The sequence below is a fragment of the Anarrhichthys ocellatus genome, unplaced genomic scaffold (assembly GCF_004355925.1).
Source record: "Anarrhichthys ocellatus isolate YVR2014 unplaced genomic scaffold, GSC_Weel_1.0 scaffold22, whole genome shotgun sequence".
Taxonomy (NCBI): Eukaryota; Metazoa; Chordata; class Actinopteri; order Perciformes; family Anarhichadidae; genus Anarrhichthys; species Anarrhichthys ocellatus.
In genome coordinates, this window is record NW_022280052.1 from 2,738,967 (window position 1) to 2,759,621 (window position 20,655).

The window sequence follows — 20,655 nt, forward strand, 5'->3', positions numbered from 1 at the left end:
GGCGGTCTCAAAAACCAAGGAAACAATCTTTTCAACCTGTTTATGGTGGGGTTTATCGGTCTACTAAGACGTCTTTTTGTGATACTACCACTCGTCATAAAGTGTCAAAACAGTCTTTAAATGCTGCTATTTTGGACTAATAAGACTTTTATACATTAGCAAGTTTGGTCAAGCATGTGAAACAGTGTTCGTCTTGAGATAAAGACAGTGTAAGAAGAGAGCAAATACACGCAATCAACTGACCCTTTTTTGTCAACAAAGTCCGATTGACGAGGGATGTCTGAGACTCATTCAGACAGAAGGAAGAAGTTCTTGCTTCATCTTTTCCATGAAGGCTATCGGATCCAAAAATAGATGACTGATGATCTCAACCTCCGTCTGGATATTGACGCGTGCTGTTTAAGGACAAATACAAGTAACCTAAGGACAGACAGCTCAAATGACCAAATCTTATTTCTTAGAATCGACAATGCACCATGTTTAATCAATTTAATATTTCCTTTCAAACAGACATACATGAGGGGCAAATGGAGTCATCTTCTATAGTATTGAAAACATACAGTACATGTCATGTTATAATTAGCATGTGACAAAACAAAAAACAACAACAACTACCGGTACTGTCCCTCTTATTTACTCGGATAAAACTGGCTCACTTCTTAGTGTAAACCTCAATTATAGGCACAGGTAGATACGGAGGAAAAATGCCTTTGAGACACTGAAACAAGAAATATCTTCCGAGACTTTATGTGCAACTGAAAATTATACAAATGGAATTTCAACATGTTGCAGGGTTGAGTTAGCTGTACACGCTGATGCAATACAAATGAACTGTATGAACATTTAAAATTAAATAATATTTCTATGCTCCCGTGGATTGATTAACATACCTTCTGACTTTTTGGAGATCCAACTCACGGTCATAGTAGCCCAAATTTGTTCCAAAAACCAAAATGTTTGTTTAATTCCTTAAAAATTATTTGAAATTTGAAGTTATTTTTTATAATCCTCAAATTGTTAATTTAGCTTGGAAATGCCAATATTTTGTACAGTGCACTCAGAAACTGTTGCAGTACTTTACATAATCCTACAATTTGCATGGTGAGCGGCATTTTGGAGATTTTGGTGATTTTGAGGCACAACTGACGCACATAAACCAAGTCAGAGAGCAAATTAAAAGGATATGTTCTGATAGAAATGAACAAAGGAACACAAAGAGGGTCCTCGTGGGCAAGGGGACCAGCTCCGCAGATTAGTGTTATTACAAAAGGCTCAAATTGATTTAAAAATAATTAAAAGCACAATTGTTAAAATGATAACAATGACAACAACAGTGAACTAATAGCACCAATCAAAACCAAAGCACCACAAGAAAAAACAACATTGCAGCTAGTCCCCTTGAAGACAAACTGTAGCTTCTTTACAATGAAATGATGTCGTGTTAATTACACAGAGCTGCTTCAGTTGTCAGGAGTGTGAACGTTTGTGAAGAGACAGGCCACATCAGAACACAGTGGCTGTCACAGTGATGACTGATCTCTGAGCAGCTTAGGCAGCCTTTCTAAAAGTACGGATGGAGAAACAGCTGAAACTGCATTTTTTTTTTTTAGCTGAATAACCAAACCATCTAACAAAATTTGGATGAGGTGACACGTTTTCTGTATAATAGCAGGGAAACTGACCTTTAGGTTGACATAATCACTTTACTATCTTTAGACGGGCGAAAGCTGACATGGGCTCACACAGGGGTTTTGAAGTTTGAAAGAATTTAGCAACTAAAGAGTCAGATAGCTCCCTCAGCAGACGAAAAAAACGTAGCGAAACGAGAGTGAATATTGGACTTCAACAAGTGTCCAGAAACTCCAGATGAATGATAATGTTGCTTCATAAATGCTGGATGTGTAAGCAACTGTTTGCCAAAAAGTTCACCATATCAACTTAAAAGGTGATGATATGTCAATGTTGTTTTCACAATTTGTTCCTGCTGCCCCCATGTGGCCAGAAATGTCAGCTAGTATCACACTGGAAGATAAGTTAAAATGAGCTCTAACTTAGAATAAAAACTGACTGACTATCCACTCACAGTAAAAGTTACTAGCACTGTTGAATGAGTAGTAACATGTGGCAAAAATAATCCAACAAACAGAAAGCAAGGACAGCGCTGATGGATTTTCAGATAATGACACTGAGCCGAGCTGCTAAAGGTTCCGTTTTTGAAAATGTTAAGCACAAGCTGCCACAGTCCGCAGCCACAAAATAGCACCCATTAATCTGAAAATGTCAGTCAGCACCGGCTTCACTCACATCACTAAGGCAGTGTCTCTGTGTGTGCTGTGCAGCACGAAGGTATGTTTTACTGTAGAGGTGATAACATTTAAGCAAACTAACCAAAATGGCAAGACTACGGCACGTTCGTTGCAGTGAGCCATTTATAGCTTCCACAGAGACATCGAGTCAAACGTAAAATACATTAGTCCTCCGACTGCCGACACTGTGCAAATCAAACTCTGCTCATACTTCAGCGGAATAACAGCGAGGACTCGATGAATACATTGATACGGAACGAAGCAATGGCATGAAACAATGTGGACAAGTAACAACTATTAGATAACGTAGAAACAATTCTTTCATTTTATAGCATAAGATATTCCTCTTCATGGGCAAAGATATCTGGAAAACTATTTTCTTTACAAAGTGGATTTTATAACTAAACAAATATCACCTGTTAACATACAGGTTTAAGAGAGTACTGCGACCTGCCCTGCAGCCAAAGAGAAATATAGTAGCACCACAATATTACAACAGAGGGATCATTGGAAAGAAAGATGATGGAGGGAAGTTACTCTCTCCCTCTCTCTGTCTCTCTCCAGGTTTCAGCAGCCCTCCCTCCAGTGGAATGTAAAACTCAGCTCAGGCTGTTTTGGGCCCAGCTCAGCCCAGAGAGTCCTCTGGTTTGTGCTGGATTCAGGCTGGAAAAAAAAGTCCCACCTTAACAGTAAGAGGACCAGGTGTCAGTCTGACAGGGTCCCAGTTAGATCTCACACTCCTCTGATAGAGGTAGTGTGAGGGCTGCTGTTACAAGGCTCAGGGTTTCAGGCTTACTGCGAGTGTGGACAGGACCCGGGAACTGGACACTGTGAGCTTCACAGTGTCCAGGTCAGTGTCCCTGGCAGGTCTTGCAGCACATTTGTCTGAAATATGGCCGGCTGCAAAACTTGAACCTGAGCACCAGGGGGCAGTAGGCCACAGTGTTCACATCTTTACACTCTGCAGGGAAGACAAACACGAAACAGCTTTATTAATGCGTTTAAATGATCGGTTTAGAAACAGTGCAGGATTTCAATCAAAATACCAAGAATATTGTCACTTTTATGCACCTTTATTGTTCAGACTTATACGACTTGTATGGAATGACATAAATCCTCCCGACATTTGGCCTGTGGATTAAATCATTAATTAATCAGGTTCTTGATGTTTGAGAAAAATCATATATGCCACATTCTGTGTGTGTGTGTATATATATATATATATATATGTGTAATTTTAAGATGTATTATTCTGTATGCTAATGTTCTATAAACATACACTTTGAATGGATATGTACAGGAAGTAGTGCTCCACTGGAGTTGGTTTACAAATGTTTAAACATATTAATTTGTATATAAGCATTAACATTTGTGTTTACTACAACTGTAAGCAATGACAAAAGGCTGACTAACGGATGAGTCATACGCTCATCAGCTCCACTGGCAGCTCAGACTCTTACATTTGCTACATTTTGAGTGTGGGGTTAGAAGTTTTTAAGTAAAATTTCATTTGACTTTTCTTGACAGCAACATTTCTTTGACGTTCTTTCTATGACACATGAGGAGCAATGATTTGACCTCTGACCTTCAGGGTTGTCTGTACCGATGGGCAGACTGAGGTCACATTTGCTCTTGCACTGCTGCATGGCCGCTGGCCGCTGATGTTCCAGACACTCATTGGACGGCTGGCCGTTGGGGGTCAGACACTGCACCGAACGCATCTCCTGACCCAGACCACACCTGGCAGAACACTAAGATATTGGGGGTTGTATTTGAGTACAAAACGGACATCGAGTTGTATAACAATGTCCCACTATAACCATGAATAGGACAAAGAATAAACCAAAAGCCTGTGTCACCTCTCCCCAGGGACCCGTCACCCACTGAGGGGGAGGGCATCGCTGCAGGTTACAGCGCACCCTGGAGGTGGGCCGGCCATGTTTGGAGCATTTGGACTCTGGCAGGTTGTCACCGTTCTCCCCCCTCTTACACAAGACCAAACGGTGCCTGTAGCCAGGACCACAGCTGGGCGTACACTGCAGACAGAGCGATAAAATGAAGAAAGAGGGAGAAAAAACATCAGGCGGGAGGAAAGGGAGATGGAGGCGATGGGAGGGTGCAGCGGGGGGTCATTGCGTTCATAAGCATACTAAAAGAAATCTTCCTAATTCACTCAGCAGAGGGCAGCAGCTGTATAAGAAACCAAGTCAAGAGCCTGCTTAGTTCCTGTAAGACAGCTGGACATAATTCCTCTTCTGTGTGTACCATTGCTACATTACACATGACGTCAGAGAAAAGTTGAACACTGTAGCACTTTTGACACCATTCAATTTGGTTTCAATTCATCCTGAACTGTGAGAACAAAGTCTAGTTAGGTAAGAGAAAATGGAGTTTTCAGGCCCGCTGTAGTTGGAAGTCTTAAAAGTATAGTTTACATGTTTGCCACCCTAAAACTCCAACAGATTCCTCAATTAAAAACAGCTGAAGGAATTCCCATACGACAAGTGTAACAATATGTATTTATGATCGCAACAACATGTTCATTGTGATTCATGCGTCTGCTCTGTGCCTATGTTGTGTATTTCCCGGTTAGGGTCTCTTACTTTCTTCTGGCAAATGTTTGAGTTTCTTAGGTTCAATTAGAAAAATAAACTATTGTTTCATTTGAGAGGAATTCTGCAGAAAACTCAAGTTTACTAAAAAAACTCAAACCACATGCAAAGATGGCAGACCTCCGACGTCTGCTTACCTCTGACCAGTCCAGGGCCAGCCACTCGGGGGGGCAGCTCTGGTTGCTGCAGGGCTCAGTGAGAGAAGGGCGCGGGGTTGTACAGGCCGAGTCGTCCAGGACCTTGTCCTCCGTCACAGAGATCCTCCTTTTACACAACACCTCCCGCGTCTGCAGGCCGCTGTTACAGCTGCGACTGCACTCCGACCACTCTCCCGTCCACCAGCTAGCGGCAGAGAGGGGCCTTTTCGTTAACACAGTGCGCATACACAGACAGCATTACAGTTAAAATACACACACAAGTGTATGCATGCACAAAAAAAAAGTAAATATGACTTAATTATAAAAGTATGAACGGTAAAGTATGCATCTTTTTATAGTTATTACAAAGTGTGATTGAAGAATGAAACCTGAGCAATCACTATACTGATATCATTATACCGTCATTATAATGCTACGTCATCACAGTGACTGTCAATTGAAAGCTAATGTAACTAGCATTAAATGCAAATATTCAAATGCTAAAATTCTAGTTAGAAGTTAAGAAAAAGTTTAAAGCAAAGGTTGAAAATCATCAAGAAATGCATTTGAATCCCACATTAAGAAAATCTTTTCAACAAAAGACTACTCACGATGGGGAGCACGGCTCAGTGTTGCAGGTTCTTCTCTTCTCTTTGGGTTTGTTCTTCTTGTCACAGAAGTGATTGTAGGCGACTGAGTGATCTGCCTGCTTCCTACACACCACCTGCTGTGTCTGCACACCTGACCGACACGAGATACAAAGATACAAAAGAGCGTTACAGGGGGCCGAGAGGTACATCGGCCTTCATTCTTCATGTGAGGTGTTTTGAACCCTGTTCATTGCTGAGATTAATTATGTGGGTAAGCAGTGTTTTAAATACCGCAATGTCCAAAAGGTTTTGCAATGCAATATGTTCAAGTGTTTAGAGCATTTTTTAAGTTAACTGGCAGCTAGAATAAATATGTATCCCCCAAATGAGCTACTCATTTTCAGTAATAGGCATCACAGATATACCATCAAAGGGAAGATGTCTTATATTTAATTATTTTTATCTGATTCTCATTGAATGGATCTGTAAATTGGCCTAAAAGGCACATTTTCATCTGTCTCCAGCCAGATGTTGAAATGGCATATTACAGACATAACTTAACAAATTCATGAATAACAAAATTCTACAACACATCTGTTGTATCTTGTATTTTGATTTTCAATGGCACCCTGGCTTCAGTGGAGTGCCAGAGACAGGGCTGCCCCAACATTTTACTGACTTAAAGTTGGAGTCTGTGATTCTGGAGAAAGATTGTTGATATTTGAACTAAACACCCAAACATATACCCCCCTCCCATCAGTGCTCTTTCAGAACGTCAGCATGTGCCAGAATCATTTATCAGAGGAGAAAATAAGTCCTTATCAGGTCAAGCAGCATGGATCATTAACTCACAAAGGCCGGAGAAGAAAATTGGCTTTGCGTCAACATGGACTCCACAAACACTCCAGTTCCATGACAAAAGGTTTCCAAATAGATGTTTTAGCCATTTTAATCCTTAACCTTTAAGTGACATCTGCCCCAAGTGAGTGGGTTCAATCACGCTGCAGGACCATTAATCTGTTCACACAATCAAAACAAAAAGACCTCGTCCCCACAGGGTAAACCATTGCATTGTGGGGCCAAGACTGGCTTTAGCTTGATGTTAAGGTTAGGATTAGGCATGTAGGAGTTATATTTATAGTGAGGATAATGCAACATCCTTCTACTGTGAGTGACGGCTTGCTTGTGTGTTAGTGTGTGTTTCTACCTCCAGCGCAGAGAGCTGAGCAGCGTGACCATGAGGTGTAGTGCCAGGCAAAGCCAGTGAGAGGTTCCCTGTTCCGTGGGGGGTTGAAGCGATAGTGGATCCCTGGGTTCTCCTCCCGCACCAGCACCTAAACATACATACAACCAACCACTTAACACTACATGGTGGTTTTGAACATGACATTTCGTTGAAGACCTGTTCTGGGGTTTCTTTTCATTCTTACCATGACAATCAGGGTTATGTTGGTTGGCCCCAGAGCTTCAAGAGTTTCTGGTCCATCAGTGGGCCGCCTGTAGTGGAAGGTGGTGCCGGCAACATTGAACCTGCGAGGCGTGTCAATGGTCAGCTTCCCATTGATAAAATACTGGTCTCCTTTACTCTTCAGCACTGGACACAGAGGAGAGGGAGAAAGACTTTGAAGGAAAACAGTGAAGTAAAAGTAAAAAATAAACGGACTAATGTCCCTCAGTGCATCTAAATCATCACCATACGTTTGTTAACAGAGGAGGAAACTAGATTCAAACAAATAGTGTATTAGTGCTAATTTGCAGCCATTTTTCTAACTTGTTTCAAACAAGTTTTGTTTTTATCAAGTCGGAGGTACCGTAGCTGTCAGAAATTCACAATATTTGGGATTTTTTTTGATTAACAGCTATGAAGATTTCTCTGTTTTTGACAGGCATTTTAGCAACTAAAGCACGGGTGTCTTTGATAACAATAACAATACAAGTGTTCCAGTCCAAATGCCTGGTTTGGTGCATGCTGGCTCACTGTATGGCTCATCTGAACACACGGATGAAACAATAATTAAAGTATCAGTGATACCCGTGTTCTTCCTGCATGTCAAAATGTAGAAAGGCCTACTCAATCCACGATATTAAACAGATGAACGTTGTTTTCACATGTCGTAGCAGGAAAACATCAGGCGCTACTAATAACACTAACAATGCGTCTGTATTATTCAAGTGTCCCAGTGAGTCATGACAGTGACAGGTCTTTCTCATTTCACGATTTTGTGCCACCTCAATTCCTTGCTCCTCCTGCTTGTGACTCGGAAATCGATCTCAGCGCTCCATCTTGAAGGACATCCCTATTCCTAAAATGCATCTCGAAGAGTGAGGATGGAGGAGGCTCGGTGGAGGAGCTATCCGGAGTGTTTTCGGCACTCGTAAACAAATAAAAGAGGAGTGACGCACAGCTGTAATGATCTCAAACCACGGCTGGACTCTGCAAATGTAACAGTTACTTTTATATTCATGAATTATATTTATTTAATCAGACTTTCTGCCGCTCACAGTTTGTGTAGCTCCTCATAAGGCTGTTTGAACCTGATTCACCTGATACTTGTGTTGTTATACTGAATGTAGGCTTCATCCAATTCAACTGCTATCATCCTGACATGACGTTACAGCTGCAAACAGCTGCAGATGTCATATTATTATGTCAAAAAATATGTCAATTTCAATTTGCACTAATTAACTGTATTTCATCTTCTCATATAGATAGACAGGAATTGAATTAACAGTAAATTTAAAAGTATGAACATGGTTCTACAGCGGTAGAACTAAACAAACAGCTGATCAGCTGTGCCACACCTCATATATATATTTAATTGACGTTGCACTAAAATGCCTGTTGCCTCGACTCCGCTCTACTCTTGTCTCTTCCTCGCCTCCGCCGCTGGCATCTCCCATGGGCGGGACTAGGACGCGAGGCGAGGAAAGGAATCGAGGAAGCACAAAATTGGGAAACGAGAAAGACCTGAGCCAGCATGAACAATGGCAGGATCCTGAAACAGAAGCACCTGAATGGCAGTGAGCTACCATTATGATATTAGTAACACCTGTGCTTTTCCTGCTTTAACAAGTTAAACAGTCTGGTGTAGGAAAGGCCTGTTGCATGCAGAGACAGTAAACTGATATTTAACTCTTGGTAAGAAGATTTTGAAGTAATTCAGGAAGGGTTAGGACATTCAAACAAGCATAAGAAGAAAATACAACTCCACCAGTAAATATATAGTAGCAGCTGTGTGGTTCCTTGAACTATTTCTTGAACTATTTACACAAAACATTAGCTTGAATATCATCTTACCAAGGTAGTTGAGGGAGATGTTGAGCTCTTGTATGTGGATGAACACGGATCCTTTAGGAATTCTGACCACCTCCTCATAACCTGAGACACACAAAGTCAAGCAAGGTGAAGGAGGCTTATTCACTGGGGGGGGGGGGGCGAGAGCAATGCATAAGTAGTGTTTAGCTCAGTGGGATGCCCGTGGACTAAGCAGAGGCTTCAGATTCCAGCTGCATTCCTGGGCAGCCGACCTCAGCTGCTCGGCTCTTTGCTAGTAAGCGAGAGCTGAGCCGGCTTCTCCTCTCTTTTTCTCTCTATTCCCGCCATCTGTTTTGGGCTCTTGTCCTATTTTTTTTTTAAACTCATCTCATTGCCACACTTCTTTCCTCAGCTCTGCTCTGCTGTCCAGCCAATGCAGCCCTGTAAACAACTTCAGCCTCACTAGAGAAAGAAGGCATATAAAAAACGAAGGAATTAAATAATTCCTTTTAAAGCTTTGACCACAAGAGGAAAGGAGAGGTTTTGGCTCGTGACCTCTCCGTGGAGCTTTACGAGGCTGGACTGACCCTGCTCTGGGTTTCTAGATGGAGGCGTCGAACATTATTAGACAGAGCTTGAGGTATTTGGCCTCGGAGACAAACACAGAGAGAGCAAATTTGCGAGAAAAGTGTGTTCGTCTGGTAATAATCAGGAACCTGTTTGGTGAACAAAGAGCAAAGGAGCTGTAAACCTTCAGCAACCCCTCACTGCCTATACCAGAGTCTATAGGACATTAATGCATCTAAGCTGCGAGCACAGAGCAACAATTAAGTAATGCATCATCTTTAAGAAACCCAAACTTTCACTTTTCTGGGATGTAAGGAACTCCATTTGTCATTCATGCCTTTTGTATTTCAGTTTTACAGTGTCGGCTTTATGGTTTGCCATAATCCAAGAGCATATTTAAATCCCTTGAGCAGAGAGGAGAAGCACTGACTAAAGGTTTTAGGAGCTCAGAGAAATCAACAGCTTGTTATAGAAATGACTAAGGGATTCTGCCAGTGATAAATCTTTCTGTGTCCGGAATGAGCCTCTAGTCCCAGCTCCGAGTTCATCTTTGGGATGAGCTAGAACACCGACTCAAGCGTAGTTTATGGTCGCCGTAGTGAAGCTGCGTGCACCAAATAAATGACTTGATCCGTCGTGCGCGGCGCTTGGTCGTGCACCTTTGAATTTGTGACGCATGTGATCAGAGCTTTTCAGACGTGACTTTCACAAATAGTTCATATAAGAAGTATTACATGTCTATTCACTTTTAAATGCTTCAGAATTAGGAGGTCTTCAAAATCTTCATTTGAGTAAATATTCTGCCAGCCAAATCACATTTTTTATAGGATGTCTAACCTTTGTTTCTTTATAATCCATGTAATTCTTCACTTGTTTCTTTACAGGGCTTGAATGAAGGAAATAAAGTAGTCCATGAATATGAGATATGAGTTGACAGTTATTTTTATTCCTCCTCGGCATTGTGGAGGTTGGTTTATGGCGTTTTGTTTTGCCAATTACTTTCGTCGTATTTTTGCGTCTTCAAAGTACATTTTGTTGGAAGGAATAAGGAACAGCGCATAGAGCATAAAATGCCTTCGTGCATGCAGGGTGCTTACGCGGCATCTGCGGAGGCTCGAGCTACAGTGCCAAGCGCGAGTATAAACAAAGCTTTAGAGCGAGGCCTTATCGGCCAACATCAGTGCCCGACCTCTAACGCTCTTGGATGCTCTCTTAACAAAACCAGATATATGTATACTGTATGTTGTGGTGGTGGAGATGGTGACCAACTACTGCAACTACTCTTGCAATCCCCCAACTTTAAGGAAGAGCAACACTAAATCACTGGAGCACCTCTTTAAAAATAGCACAGAGCGTGGATACTATCCCCGGATCACAAAACGCACAACCAAACAACCTACACTTCGACTTCAGCTTTACTGACAGACTTTTTAGGCCAACGATAATGTTAGATATTTTGAGGGTAGTTGAGACCTCGGCTGGGGTTGACAGGCTGGCCTGGTCACTGTGGTGAAGAGCATAGCTGCCTCCTCAGGGTGCGTCCCTTCTGAGGAATCCTGGAAGGGGGCGACTGGTGTTGACAGTTGGGTGAGAAACTCTGAAGTTGGTGTTGCAGGGAGAAATGTTGCCCAGAATAGAATAGCAGCTGGACCTCAAGCCACACTGGTCGGACCTCACCTAAATCTGTCTGCCACATGTGACTGGGTCGCTGGTGGATAAATATATGTATGTATGTACAGCATATGCTATGTATATATATTATTTGTGCTAAGATTTTTTTTTTATCGAGTTTTTTTTTTTTTTTCTTAAGAGATCATGGGTTGGCTCAGAGATGGTTGATGTGATATTGAGTTGACTTCACTCACTGCATTTGTTCAATTATATATTGTTTAACACACTAGTGTTATCTTTATCTAAATATTGGCATTTGACACTGTTGATCAAAACATCTTATTTCTTGAATATTTGTCTGTTAAACTTGGCATCATAACTTACTCGTCTACAAAACTTGCGGTGTACCTCAAGGGTTGATTCTGGGCCCTATTCTTTTCTCTACCTATACGATTCCCTTGGTCATGTAGACAAAATATGTTGTTTAATTTATCTGCAGATTATACAAAATTACATCTTCCTGTCAACCCTGTACAAATCCTACATGTATGGAACCTGCAAGGCTTTCCAAAAAGACTTAAAATAATTAATTGACATTGTAATAAAACATAATAAAAAATGTGTCCCTCTTGTCATGAAGAAACAGCTTAAAGTAGACACAATGATGGATAAGACTGGCGACCGTATCTGTTTTGCCAACTTTAAATATTGGCTGCGTCAGCTCTCAACTGTTGAATATACACATCAGTGATCTCTAAGCACCTCTCCTGCAGCTTTGTGGAGTTTTGTTGGCTTTATGAAATAAATAACTGTAACAGTATGCTGCTGTGGACAGAGTTTGCATGAGAACAGACAATTATGCGATACATTTTGAATGTCTGGGGGTATCATAACTCACATTGCAAGGGAGCTTTCCAAGATGCATTCACAGTCCAAAGCATCAGAATCCAAATGTTGCATGTGCACATTTTTTGGACAGCAGTGCATTTATCTTGCATAACTTCTCATGGTAAATGCCTCACGTTAACCTAATCTGGTTCTCAGAAGAGCAGAGAATTTTCCAAATACACTTTAAAACACTCTTTTCCCCCCCGCTAATGAAATCAGGAAAGACTAACTCTTTATCTCCTTGTGCAGACACCTGTGGCAGCAACTCCCAAAAGGAAATGAATGAGATGACGAGTGCTTGAGTGTTTTAGTTCTGTACCTCCTTCAGGCAGCGAGTCGTTGAAGAGTCCCTCCGCAGACACGCAGCTGCTCCCGTCACCCCCACAGATCCGGCAGCGGTCCTCGCGAACTTCCGAGCCGAGGACTCGATCGCAGCCTACGTGCTGCAAGAAGGGAGAAACAAGTGAGCTGCAGGGTCACTCTGGGTCAAGGGGCACCGTCAGTAAGTCGAGAAGTGTCAGAGGCCGGGCTGAGGGATTACCTCTAATGTCTTCCAGACCACTTTTTCCAAAACACAGAAATATCAGATGGTAAGTCCAGATGTGTTTTCTGATCCTGTGCAGACATAATGCTCTTAGGTTGCTAAACTCATAGCTGTCGACATAAATAAGTTTCATAATGAGCGAAGCAGGTGGTTTTACTCAAACTCTTTAACAGTGAACCAAACCTAAACAAAAGTGTTGGGAATGAATGGCAACTGCTCTCACACTCGTATATTCATATGGCAGTTGCTTATTGTAGGGAGGGATAATGAAGCCTAAGTTTATTATTACTTTTACACTGATTACAGTTCAAAACTAAATCCAGAGTTGAAACTGTGATTCACATCATGGATATCTGATGGCTAAATAATGTGGGTGAGTTATTAAAGGTTAAAATGATTCAGGTCCAGATGAGTAGGAGGCGTCTTGTTTCTATATTCAGAAAGTGTTTCCCACAGCTCATTGGGACCAATAGCTCAATACAGAATATATATGAAAAGGTTTTCAGCACTAAAATATCAAGTGAAAGATGACACATGGCAACCATAACAATAGACTTTCACACCACAATTAATCATCAGTTAATGAGTTAGCGAATGAATAATGGAATGATGTTTGTTTGTGTTTGTCAAACTTAAACTTGAACTTGAAAATCAATACAAGCTGCAAATAAACTTTTAAAATGTAAGTGTGTGTTTGGCTTAGCATTTGCCTCATAATCAACATCTACCTGCCACTACGTTATCATTTCTCTTCTGAGCACATTTATCTCACCTCTGAGCGGCACTCATGAACTCTACTTCACTCGCAGAGCGCATCTAGAGGTTTGGTGCCAGGTGCAGTTTAGGAGCTGACTGCACCTGAAAACTGCGGCACATATATTTGCACAACGCCATTTCCCTGATAAATCTGAAGAAAAAAGAGATTCGGTAAAAAGGGGCTCTGAGAGAACATTCGTCTGCTGCGGCATGTTGTGTTCAACTAGAACATGTGTTCCCAGGTCCTTTTTCTATCTGCAACACAACCTCCTCTCATTCTGTTTCCCCCCTCTCCTCATTGTTAGACACCAATCTTAGAACTGAAAGCAGCATGCGGCAGCAAACAAGCTTAAGAGATTTCTCCACAGCATGTTTGAAGTTTTATGTGTGCATAAAGCATACGAGAGGAGAGAGGATAGAACAGAAGGAGAGGAACTGACTGGGTTGCAGACAGTAAAATTCAAAAGAAAAAGGAAGTGAAAGAGAAGAAAAGGAGGGAAGTGGAGAAAAAAATGGAGAGGAATGGTTGTAGAGTCAGAAGGGGAAAGAGAAAAGGAGAGAGAGATGTTAAGGCCGCAGTGAATGAAAGCCTGCCTGCAGTGCAGACGGACTAACAGCTGAGCTGGAGGGTCACCGAGTTCCTCCGGAGCAGAACAGAGCAGAGCAGAGGGAAAAACAGAGTGGAACAGGAGGAGAGAACAATGAGGAGATGTTGATAAACACAATTCTTTTTGGACGGGTTCAGCCTCCCTCAGTCTGCCTAACCTCTGAGAAACTTGAAATGAAGCGAGATCATGGGGGGGGGGGGGGGGAGGGGCAGTAGATGAGGAGCTGAAAAATAAAATCTTTTGGCACCCAGCAGGCAACCACAAAACAACAAGCTGGAGGTCCTGAAGTTTTTTTTTTTTTGTCTGTCCTCACATCGTTTTCTCCCCGCTCATAGCTTTGACTTACTTTCTTGAGACGAGCTACATCCAAAATAAACAACAAGTGGAACTAACAACAGATTGGGAATCAACAGCATCCACGTAAGCTGCGCGCTATTACCATTAGGTTTTTTTTATTTTGGTCTACGTCCTTTAACAAATGGGTCATGTTGGTGTCACATTGGGTTCCAGGAACCCGTTGGAGCTCCATGTGGTCCCCACGTCAGAATGAGCAGCAGTTAGATGTTTTGTTTTCATTAACAGCGGAGATTAAGAGAGAGTAGCGCTAATGGAAATCTAAGATCGCTGCCAAAGTTAAGACAATTTCTCAGTTAAGCAGCTGATTGTGATGATCGTCAGCAGTCAGTGTGTAAACTAGACACTGGCTGCTGTCCAGAGTCTAAAGAGAGAGTATAAACAATATTATCTTAGTCTTGTGTTGATTCCCTTATTGTGCTGCTTCAGCTTAAACGGTCTGCTCACATGCAGATGTCTAATGACTCTAATGAATTTCAATCAAACGCTTGCATGGGTGCTTAAAACACAGACAGAAAGGTCTTATCTCACCTTACACTCTCCGTTAACACACACATCCAGAGTGTCGTCTCGGCAAAGCGTGCCGTCCACCACAGCCGGAGCACGCTCCGTGTAGAAGTTGTATCCTTCTGCCAGGCAGTTGAGAGAACAGGGCTTTACCCCACCTGCACACGCACACACACACACACACACACACACACACACACACACACACAAAATAAAGATTAGGTGATATGATCAAAACACTACATGGACCTTTTGCCACGGTCAAGATTGAACTTCAACCTTTACTGTAAGTCAATGCAGAAGATAATTCCTTCAAGAAAAAAAAGGAACATTTCAACAGCTCTATTTAAATGATGACTTTGCCTGCTGCGATCATCCAGACAGCTACTAAACTGAGCTCGAGGGGATATTGTTTTGTCAATGCTAAAACATCAGCATATGAGCTCCGTTTCCCCCATGCCCCTCAAATAAGATCTTTACCCGGTGAATGTCATGGAAAAAAGGATTGGCGCTTTTGAGAAGTCTCTCCAAGAACTGTAATTGCATTAGCCTGCTAGCTTGTGGCCAGCAATTTGCAGTCTAAGCTAATACAAATATTCCAAACCGTGCGGAATGTAATGTAATAGTCACTGAAACAGAAGTCAAACAAACCTCCTGCAGGTCAACTGCCCAAAAACTGAATTTCTGCACCAAGTCGCAGGTTCACTAGCAGCTCTGCAAGTGATGTTGGGTGTTAAATGTGTGTTTTTACGCCTTTTTTTACAACTGATTCGCGAATCAAGGACCACTAATGTGACAGTAAAGAGCATGTAGTCAAATCTTTATCAGGATATGTTTCAACACGAAGACATTTATCAACACACAATTGTTCCCAAAACATATACTTTTTGTTATCTCGTGAATAATTTTGCAACACTCCAAAACAATATTTTGAGATGACAAACTCAAGGATGAAATCAACATGCAGTTTGAACTATAGCTGAATTACTTCTTTTCTTTGTCACAAGCGCATATGCTTTCAGTATTTAGTGGCTCCACTGGTGTTATGCAAGTAGTGATGTATGATATCTGTAAATGCACTGTGTCTAAGTGAATTCATAAATATACACACACACACACACACACACACACACACCTGTGAAGAGACCTGTGATGTGCAAATGACTATTTTCACACACACACACACAGCTCTCCATCTTCTGACTCGTGTTTGCCTCCTGTCTTTAGTCTGAAACGTGTCCCTGAAGGTAGCCTAAGTCAGGAGGAAACACACACGCTAGAGGTGTTCTCCAGCCAAGTGGTATACAGTATATCCTTAAATCATCTGTGTTGCTCGCCAACAGCTCCACTATTTGAGTGGCTGTTGACATCAGTCTGGGCTGTGTTTGTTTGTGCTGGCAGCGCTATAGCAGGTACAGTGTGTACTGGGAAGGAGAGAAAGGGAGAGAGTATGTACTGGCACAGCCTGCAGACTATAAAGTGGTCAGACCACGGAAAACTACAATTCCCATGGTGCATAGCTTTGGCAGGCCAACCATAGCTTGCAGCAGGGTGTGGGTGTCTCATAGGTTGCAGGGTGTGTTGTATGGAGTGTGAGGGTTGAATGTGAATGCTGTTGAGACTGAGAAAAGCAATGTGGAGCAGCTTGTTTGTCAAAGAAAAGCTGACAACAGACCTTATTAATGAACTGTCCTCAGGTGCCTGAGCTGAGAGAGAGAGGCTGCCTCTGTTCTCAGCGACAGGAGATAGAGGGAGAGAGAGAGAGAGAGAGAGAAAGAGACAGAGGAAGAGAGAGAGAGATTGCATAATGGTCAACTAGGTAAAGTGAGAGACAGAGAGAAAACAGCAGTGATGACAAAGAAAAACAGCAGGAAGAAGATAAAAAAAGAAACAGTTATGACGGTAAAAGTGAAAGGAAGAAAGCTGAAAGAATTTGAGAAGAGTGAGAGGGCTCCAGAGGACATAGAAGGGGCTGGGTGGTGTGATCTGGCCTTAACGCAGGGCAGAGTCTCTGGCACCGTTCCTATTTTAACAGCTGCAAGGGATTTCCATTGTAAAATCAGCTGACTTGATGAAAGGAGCACTTGTTGCCTGAAGTTGGAATTGGCTGACTGGCCATCTCTGTAAGCCATTATGTTATTGGAGGGCTAGATTAAAGGCAGTTATGTCGTTGAAACTATTTATCTTTCACGTCCAGCGTAGTGCTCATCAGGAGCGAGGAATTCTCGCAAGGCATTGTGGGAATGCATGGCTCTCTGCACCCAGCATCTGCAGGCCAGACAGGACGGAGTCTGCAGCTTCGATTCACCCCCTCCTCTCTCTCTCTCCCTCTCTCCACACACACACACACACACACACAAGCACTACTCTTCCTCTCCTGACTTCTGTTTGTCTCCGGTCATCAACTCTTGGCTCAAATCTTCCTGTTCATCTTCATCTGTTCACCTTTAATACTCTCAACTTTACTTCGAAATATACTTTCAGCTCTGTCTTTTCCTTCAAGAAAATTCTGGCCAACAAGTGAAACAGCAGTGATATGTTAAATGATCAGTGTCACAAAAGACTTACATTTCACATTTCTTTAACTTGCTGTGTGCTTTATCTGTTTGTGAACTTGCTGGTGTACTGATGAAATTATCTTTTACTTAGTAATTTGAGGTCGTAGCAGGTGTCCTGGCGGCCTGCTGACTATTTAATAGCAGTGTTGCAGGTTTGAGTGTGACTGGGGACTTATGTTTCATGTCATCCCTCCTCTCTCTCCCATCATTACTGTCACCACTTGATGTATTATTGCTATCACAAAGAGGCAGAAAAAAAGTAGTTTTTACAACGATGTCAAAATATTCCATTCAGTGAATGTCCTGCATTTGACTTAAGGTTTATTACTGTATAAGAAGTAATAGTAATGTGTACATGATTACCAAAAGTGAAACACAACATGCAAAATATCCCTTTTGATAGTGCATTATCATCATGACTGGGTTATTATTAGTTATGCATTTAAATGTACGTCTGAGGGACAAATCTACTATGTAGCATTGGGTTTAGCTTTTTGCTGAAAACATCTGTCTGCTGCTAGAAAAGATGTTCAACTGAAACTGTAATGTTGCTGGATGTGAAACGAAAACAATGAGCTGAAAGACGCTTAAACACCCCATACAGCTGAGGGGGACGTTAAGGCAAAGAAGAAATCTGTAGCTAGTCACACACACACACACACACACACCGGTTACTCACTCACCCCCTCTGTATGGCTTCCAGGTGTAAAACTTTCCCCGGAAAGGAACGCTGTCGAAATCAGAGCATTGAATCACCCGGAAATCCCTCGAGCCTGCAGGGCACTCCTGCAACACACACAGTTATCCACATGTGAAAATATAAAAACATGCAAGCAGAGTCCCACGCAATGACCAAACACAAAACTAATGAAATCAAATAATATCAATGGTTTTACTGCATGTTGACGAACAGAAATACTCACATCAATATTGCAGGACCTGAAGCGCTTTCTCTCCCCCAGACAATACTTTCCACCAATAGTTGGCCTAGAATCAAACAAGGATTTAGGCCAGTCAGTCACATCTGACAACAATTTGAAATATCAAACCTCCATCATATCGCCACACTACACTGGCTCCTGATCTCTGCTTTGTCTGCCTTCATGTGTGTTTCCAATCGCACTGTCTGTCTCTTTTATCGTTCTATCAGAGACCATAACAACAGCACCTCTCCATAAAAAAATAAAAATAAAAAACTGAGAAGAAGCCAGAGTCAGCCACCGTCAAATGGCTGCCTCTGCTAAACTTTTGCTTAACAGATTGGAGCCAAACGAAATGTGCAAACAATGCTCAAGAGAAGATACAAAAGAACACCGTTGGCCTCAGATTTGGGTCAAATCATTCTCAGTTTAATCAACTCAAGATGAGGGATCTGGTGACTGTGATTCAAAAGGGAGTCTGCTAGTTGTTTGGTGATGATTCAGACAGAATTATTTCATACACAATAGAAACAGTGGCACTGCTGCCTGGAAATAAATCTCAGCCCTTGTGCTCTCTGAGGTGGCAGGTTCTCACAGTTTCATCAGAAAGGTAAAACTGATTTTCTCAACTGTACCTCTTTGTTGGGAACTGCTTGGGATCACTCTTGTTTATGTAACGTAGAGCCTATTTCTATTTCTAGATAGAAATAGGCTAGATCCTACCACAAGGACAGATCCTTGTGGTCCCATAAAGGACGTTTCCTTTCTAAACCGTGGTGGAAAGACACTTTGTGTAAGTTGCATGTACAGCTGAACTTTACTATAATTTTTCGGCAGAATGTGGAGTCGCTTCATGAATGCATCAGCCAGCATGGACAGAAGGAACAATGAGAGCGACCAATAACTCCTTCTATGAACATAAGGGCGTGTGAGTATTGTATGAAGATTGATTAGAAAAGAAATCATTACCTATCCTGTGAAGTATTATATTTGGCACAACGCTGCAACTACAATGTATTCTAGGTAGCTAACTAGAATGAAATTAGCTAGCACAAGAGCGATGCCTTTAAGACTGGTCTCAGTTGACCCATACCTGGGGCTGTCACAGTGTCTGATAGACGAGGAGACTCCCCCTCCACAGGTCCTGCTGCACTCCTCCCAGGGTGACCACAGACCCCAGCCCCCGTCCACGCCCTCGGGACGTGTCCCGTACGCCACACACACCCTCTTGTAGCACCACTGCAGCACAAAAACACATATTTTATACACATGTTCAGATAGAACATGTGCAGAACAGTGACTGTATTACTATTTAACTGAGTAAGCTCATTCTGCCATAACTGCCATAAATAATGTAAGAAAAAGGTTCATTTTAATATTTACCCCTTTCTCTATGGTGTTGGTCTGACAGATGGTTCCCTCTGCAGCGGGAATGCTGCTGGTGATGCAACGATTGCTCTTGCTCATGCACCAAAGTTCACTGCAGACTTCCTGTGTGTGTGTGTGTGTGTGTGTGTGTGTGTGTGTGTGTGTGTGTGTGTGTGGCAGGAGAATAAAAACATAGAAGAGAAACAACCTGTCAGTGTTGACAAGCTCATTATAAATACACAAGAGCAGACACACTCTTGTTCACCTTCCTTTTTGCTACAGCGATGCCTATAATACACAGGATTATGTTTTATTATGTTCATATGCTCCGACCACATGGTGTCTATGTAATGAGTCTATAAAGCTGTATGCTGTTCCAGATGTCCATTCGCTCTGAACCTGGCCCAATAAAAGTTGACCACACAATAAAGTGGATGCTATTCAGCCAAGTTATTCAAGATGTCTCACGTCATCAAGGAGGCCGACCTACAGAAGAGAGCTGGAGGAATAAAATCAGGAGCGAGCCGTGAGGTAAATAACTATAATTGTGTTTGAGTCAGCTAACAGAAAATGATTAAGTCAGCCTGGTTCCATCATGAAAAGGAAATTAAAAAGCTGGAGGTCCAAAAGTGAACTGTGTTTATTATTTCTGTGTTCTCTACGACATCAAAGAGGCTTCATCAATTCTGCTTTATGGCACACTTGACAAAGCCTCTTGGACAAGTGATGAAGTTTCTTAAAACATTTGCTCATATACACTGATCGAGGACTTGAAGATGTTCTATGACCTGGATGGATGAAAATCTCAATTGACAAAAAAACAACAACATTATTTCTATTGTATATGATCCATTTAGAACTACCTGTGTGATTGTTTAAAATAAAATGCAAAAGTAAGAACTGCGACTGCTGGCGGTTGAGACAGTCTCACACTTAAAACTGGGGTCAGTCTTCTCCAGAACACAACTTGTTTAAAGGACTTGGGAGAAAGAGAAAACAACCAGACATTTGGGTTAGATGATATAATGATATGATAATATAACGCAAGACAATGTCATTTTGTCAACCATGAG

At 42.0% G+C, this 20,655-nt stretch overlaps 1 protein-coding gene across 5 annotated transcripts in view; it reads right to left on the reverse strand.

Annotated features, from left to right (window-relative positions):
* adamts10 (ADAM metallopeptidase with thrombospondin type 1 motif, 10) overlaps positions 1 to 20,655 on the reverse strand; it is a 43,111-nt gene that overhangs the window by 1,424 nt on the left and 21,032 nt on the right. The window contains exons 13-27 of one of the 5 annotated variants that reach the window (XM_031859433.1): positions 19,598 to 19,705; positions 19,308 to 19,453; positions 18,218 to 18,281; positions 17,978 to 18,080; positions 14,761 to 14,894; positions 12,287 to 12,410; positions 8,944 to 9,024; positions 7,076 to 7,239; positions 6,853 to 6,979; positions 5,667 to 5,796; positions 5,056 to 5,260; positions 4,166 to 4,342; positions 3,892 to 4,057; positions 3,378 to 3,437; positions 244 to 3,267 (exon numbers count right to left, since the gene is read on the reverse strand). In XM_031859433.1, the coding sequence (XP_031715293.1) occupies positions 3,158 to 3,267; positions 3,378 to 3,437; positions 3,892 to 4,057; positions 4,166 to 4,342; positions 5,056 to 5,260; positions 5,667 to 5,796; positions 6,853 to 6,979; positions 7,076 to 7,239; positions 8,944 to 9,024; positions 12,287 to 12,410; positions 14,761 to 14,894; positions 17,978 to 18,080; positions 18,218 to 18,281; positions 19,308 to 19,453; positions 19,598 to 19,705 (1,899 nt within the window). In that variant the 3' untranslated portion in view covers positions 244 to 3,157. Of the gene's footprint in view, positions 1 to 243; positions 3,438 to 3,891; positions 4,058 to 4,165; positions 4,343 to 5,055; positions 5,279 to 5,666; positions 5,797 to 6,852; positions 6,980 to 7,075; positions 7,240 to 8,943; positions 9,025 to 12,286; positions 12,411 to 14,760; positions 14,895 to 17,977; positions 18,081 to 18,217; positions 18,282 to 19,307; positions 19,454 to 19,597; positions 19,706 to 20,655 lie in introns of those variants that run through there. The other 4 variants (XM_031859432.1, XM_031859435.1, XM_031859434.1 and 1 more) reach the window with 4 other exon arrangements.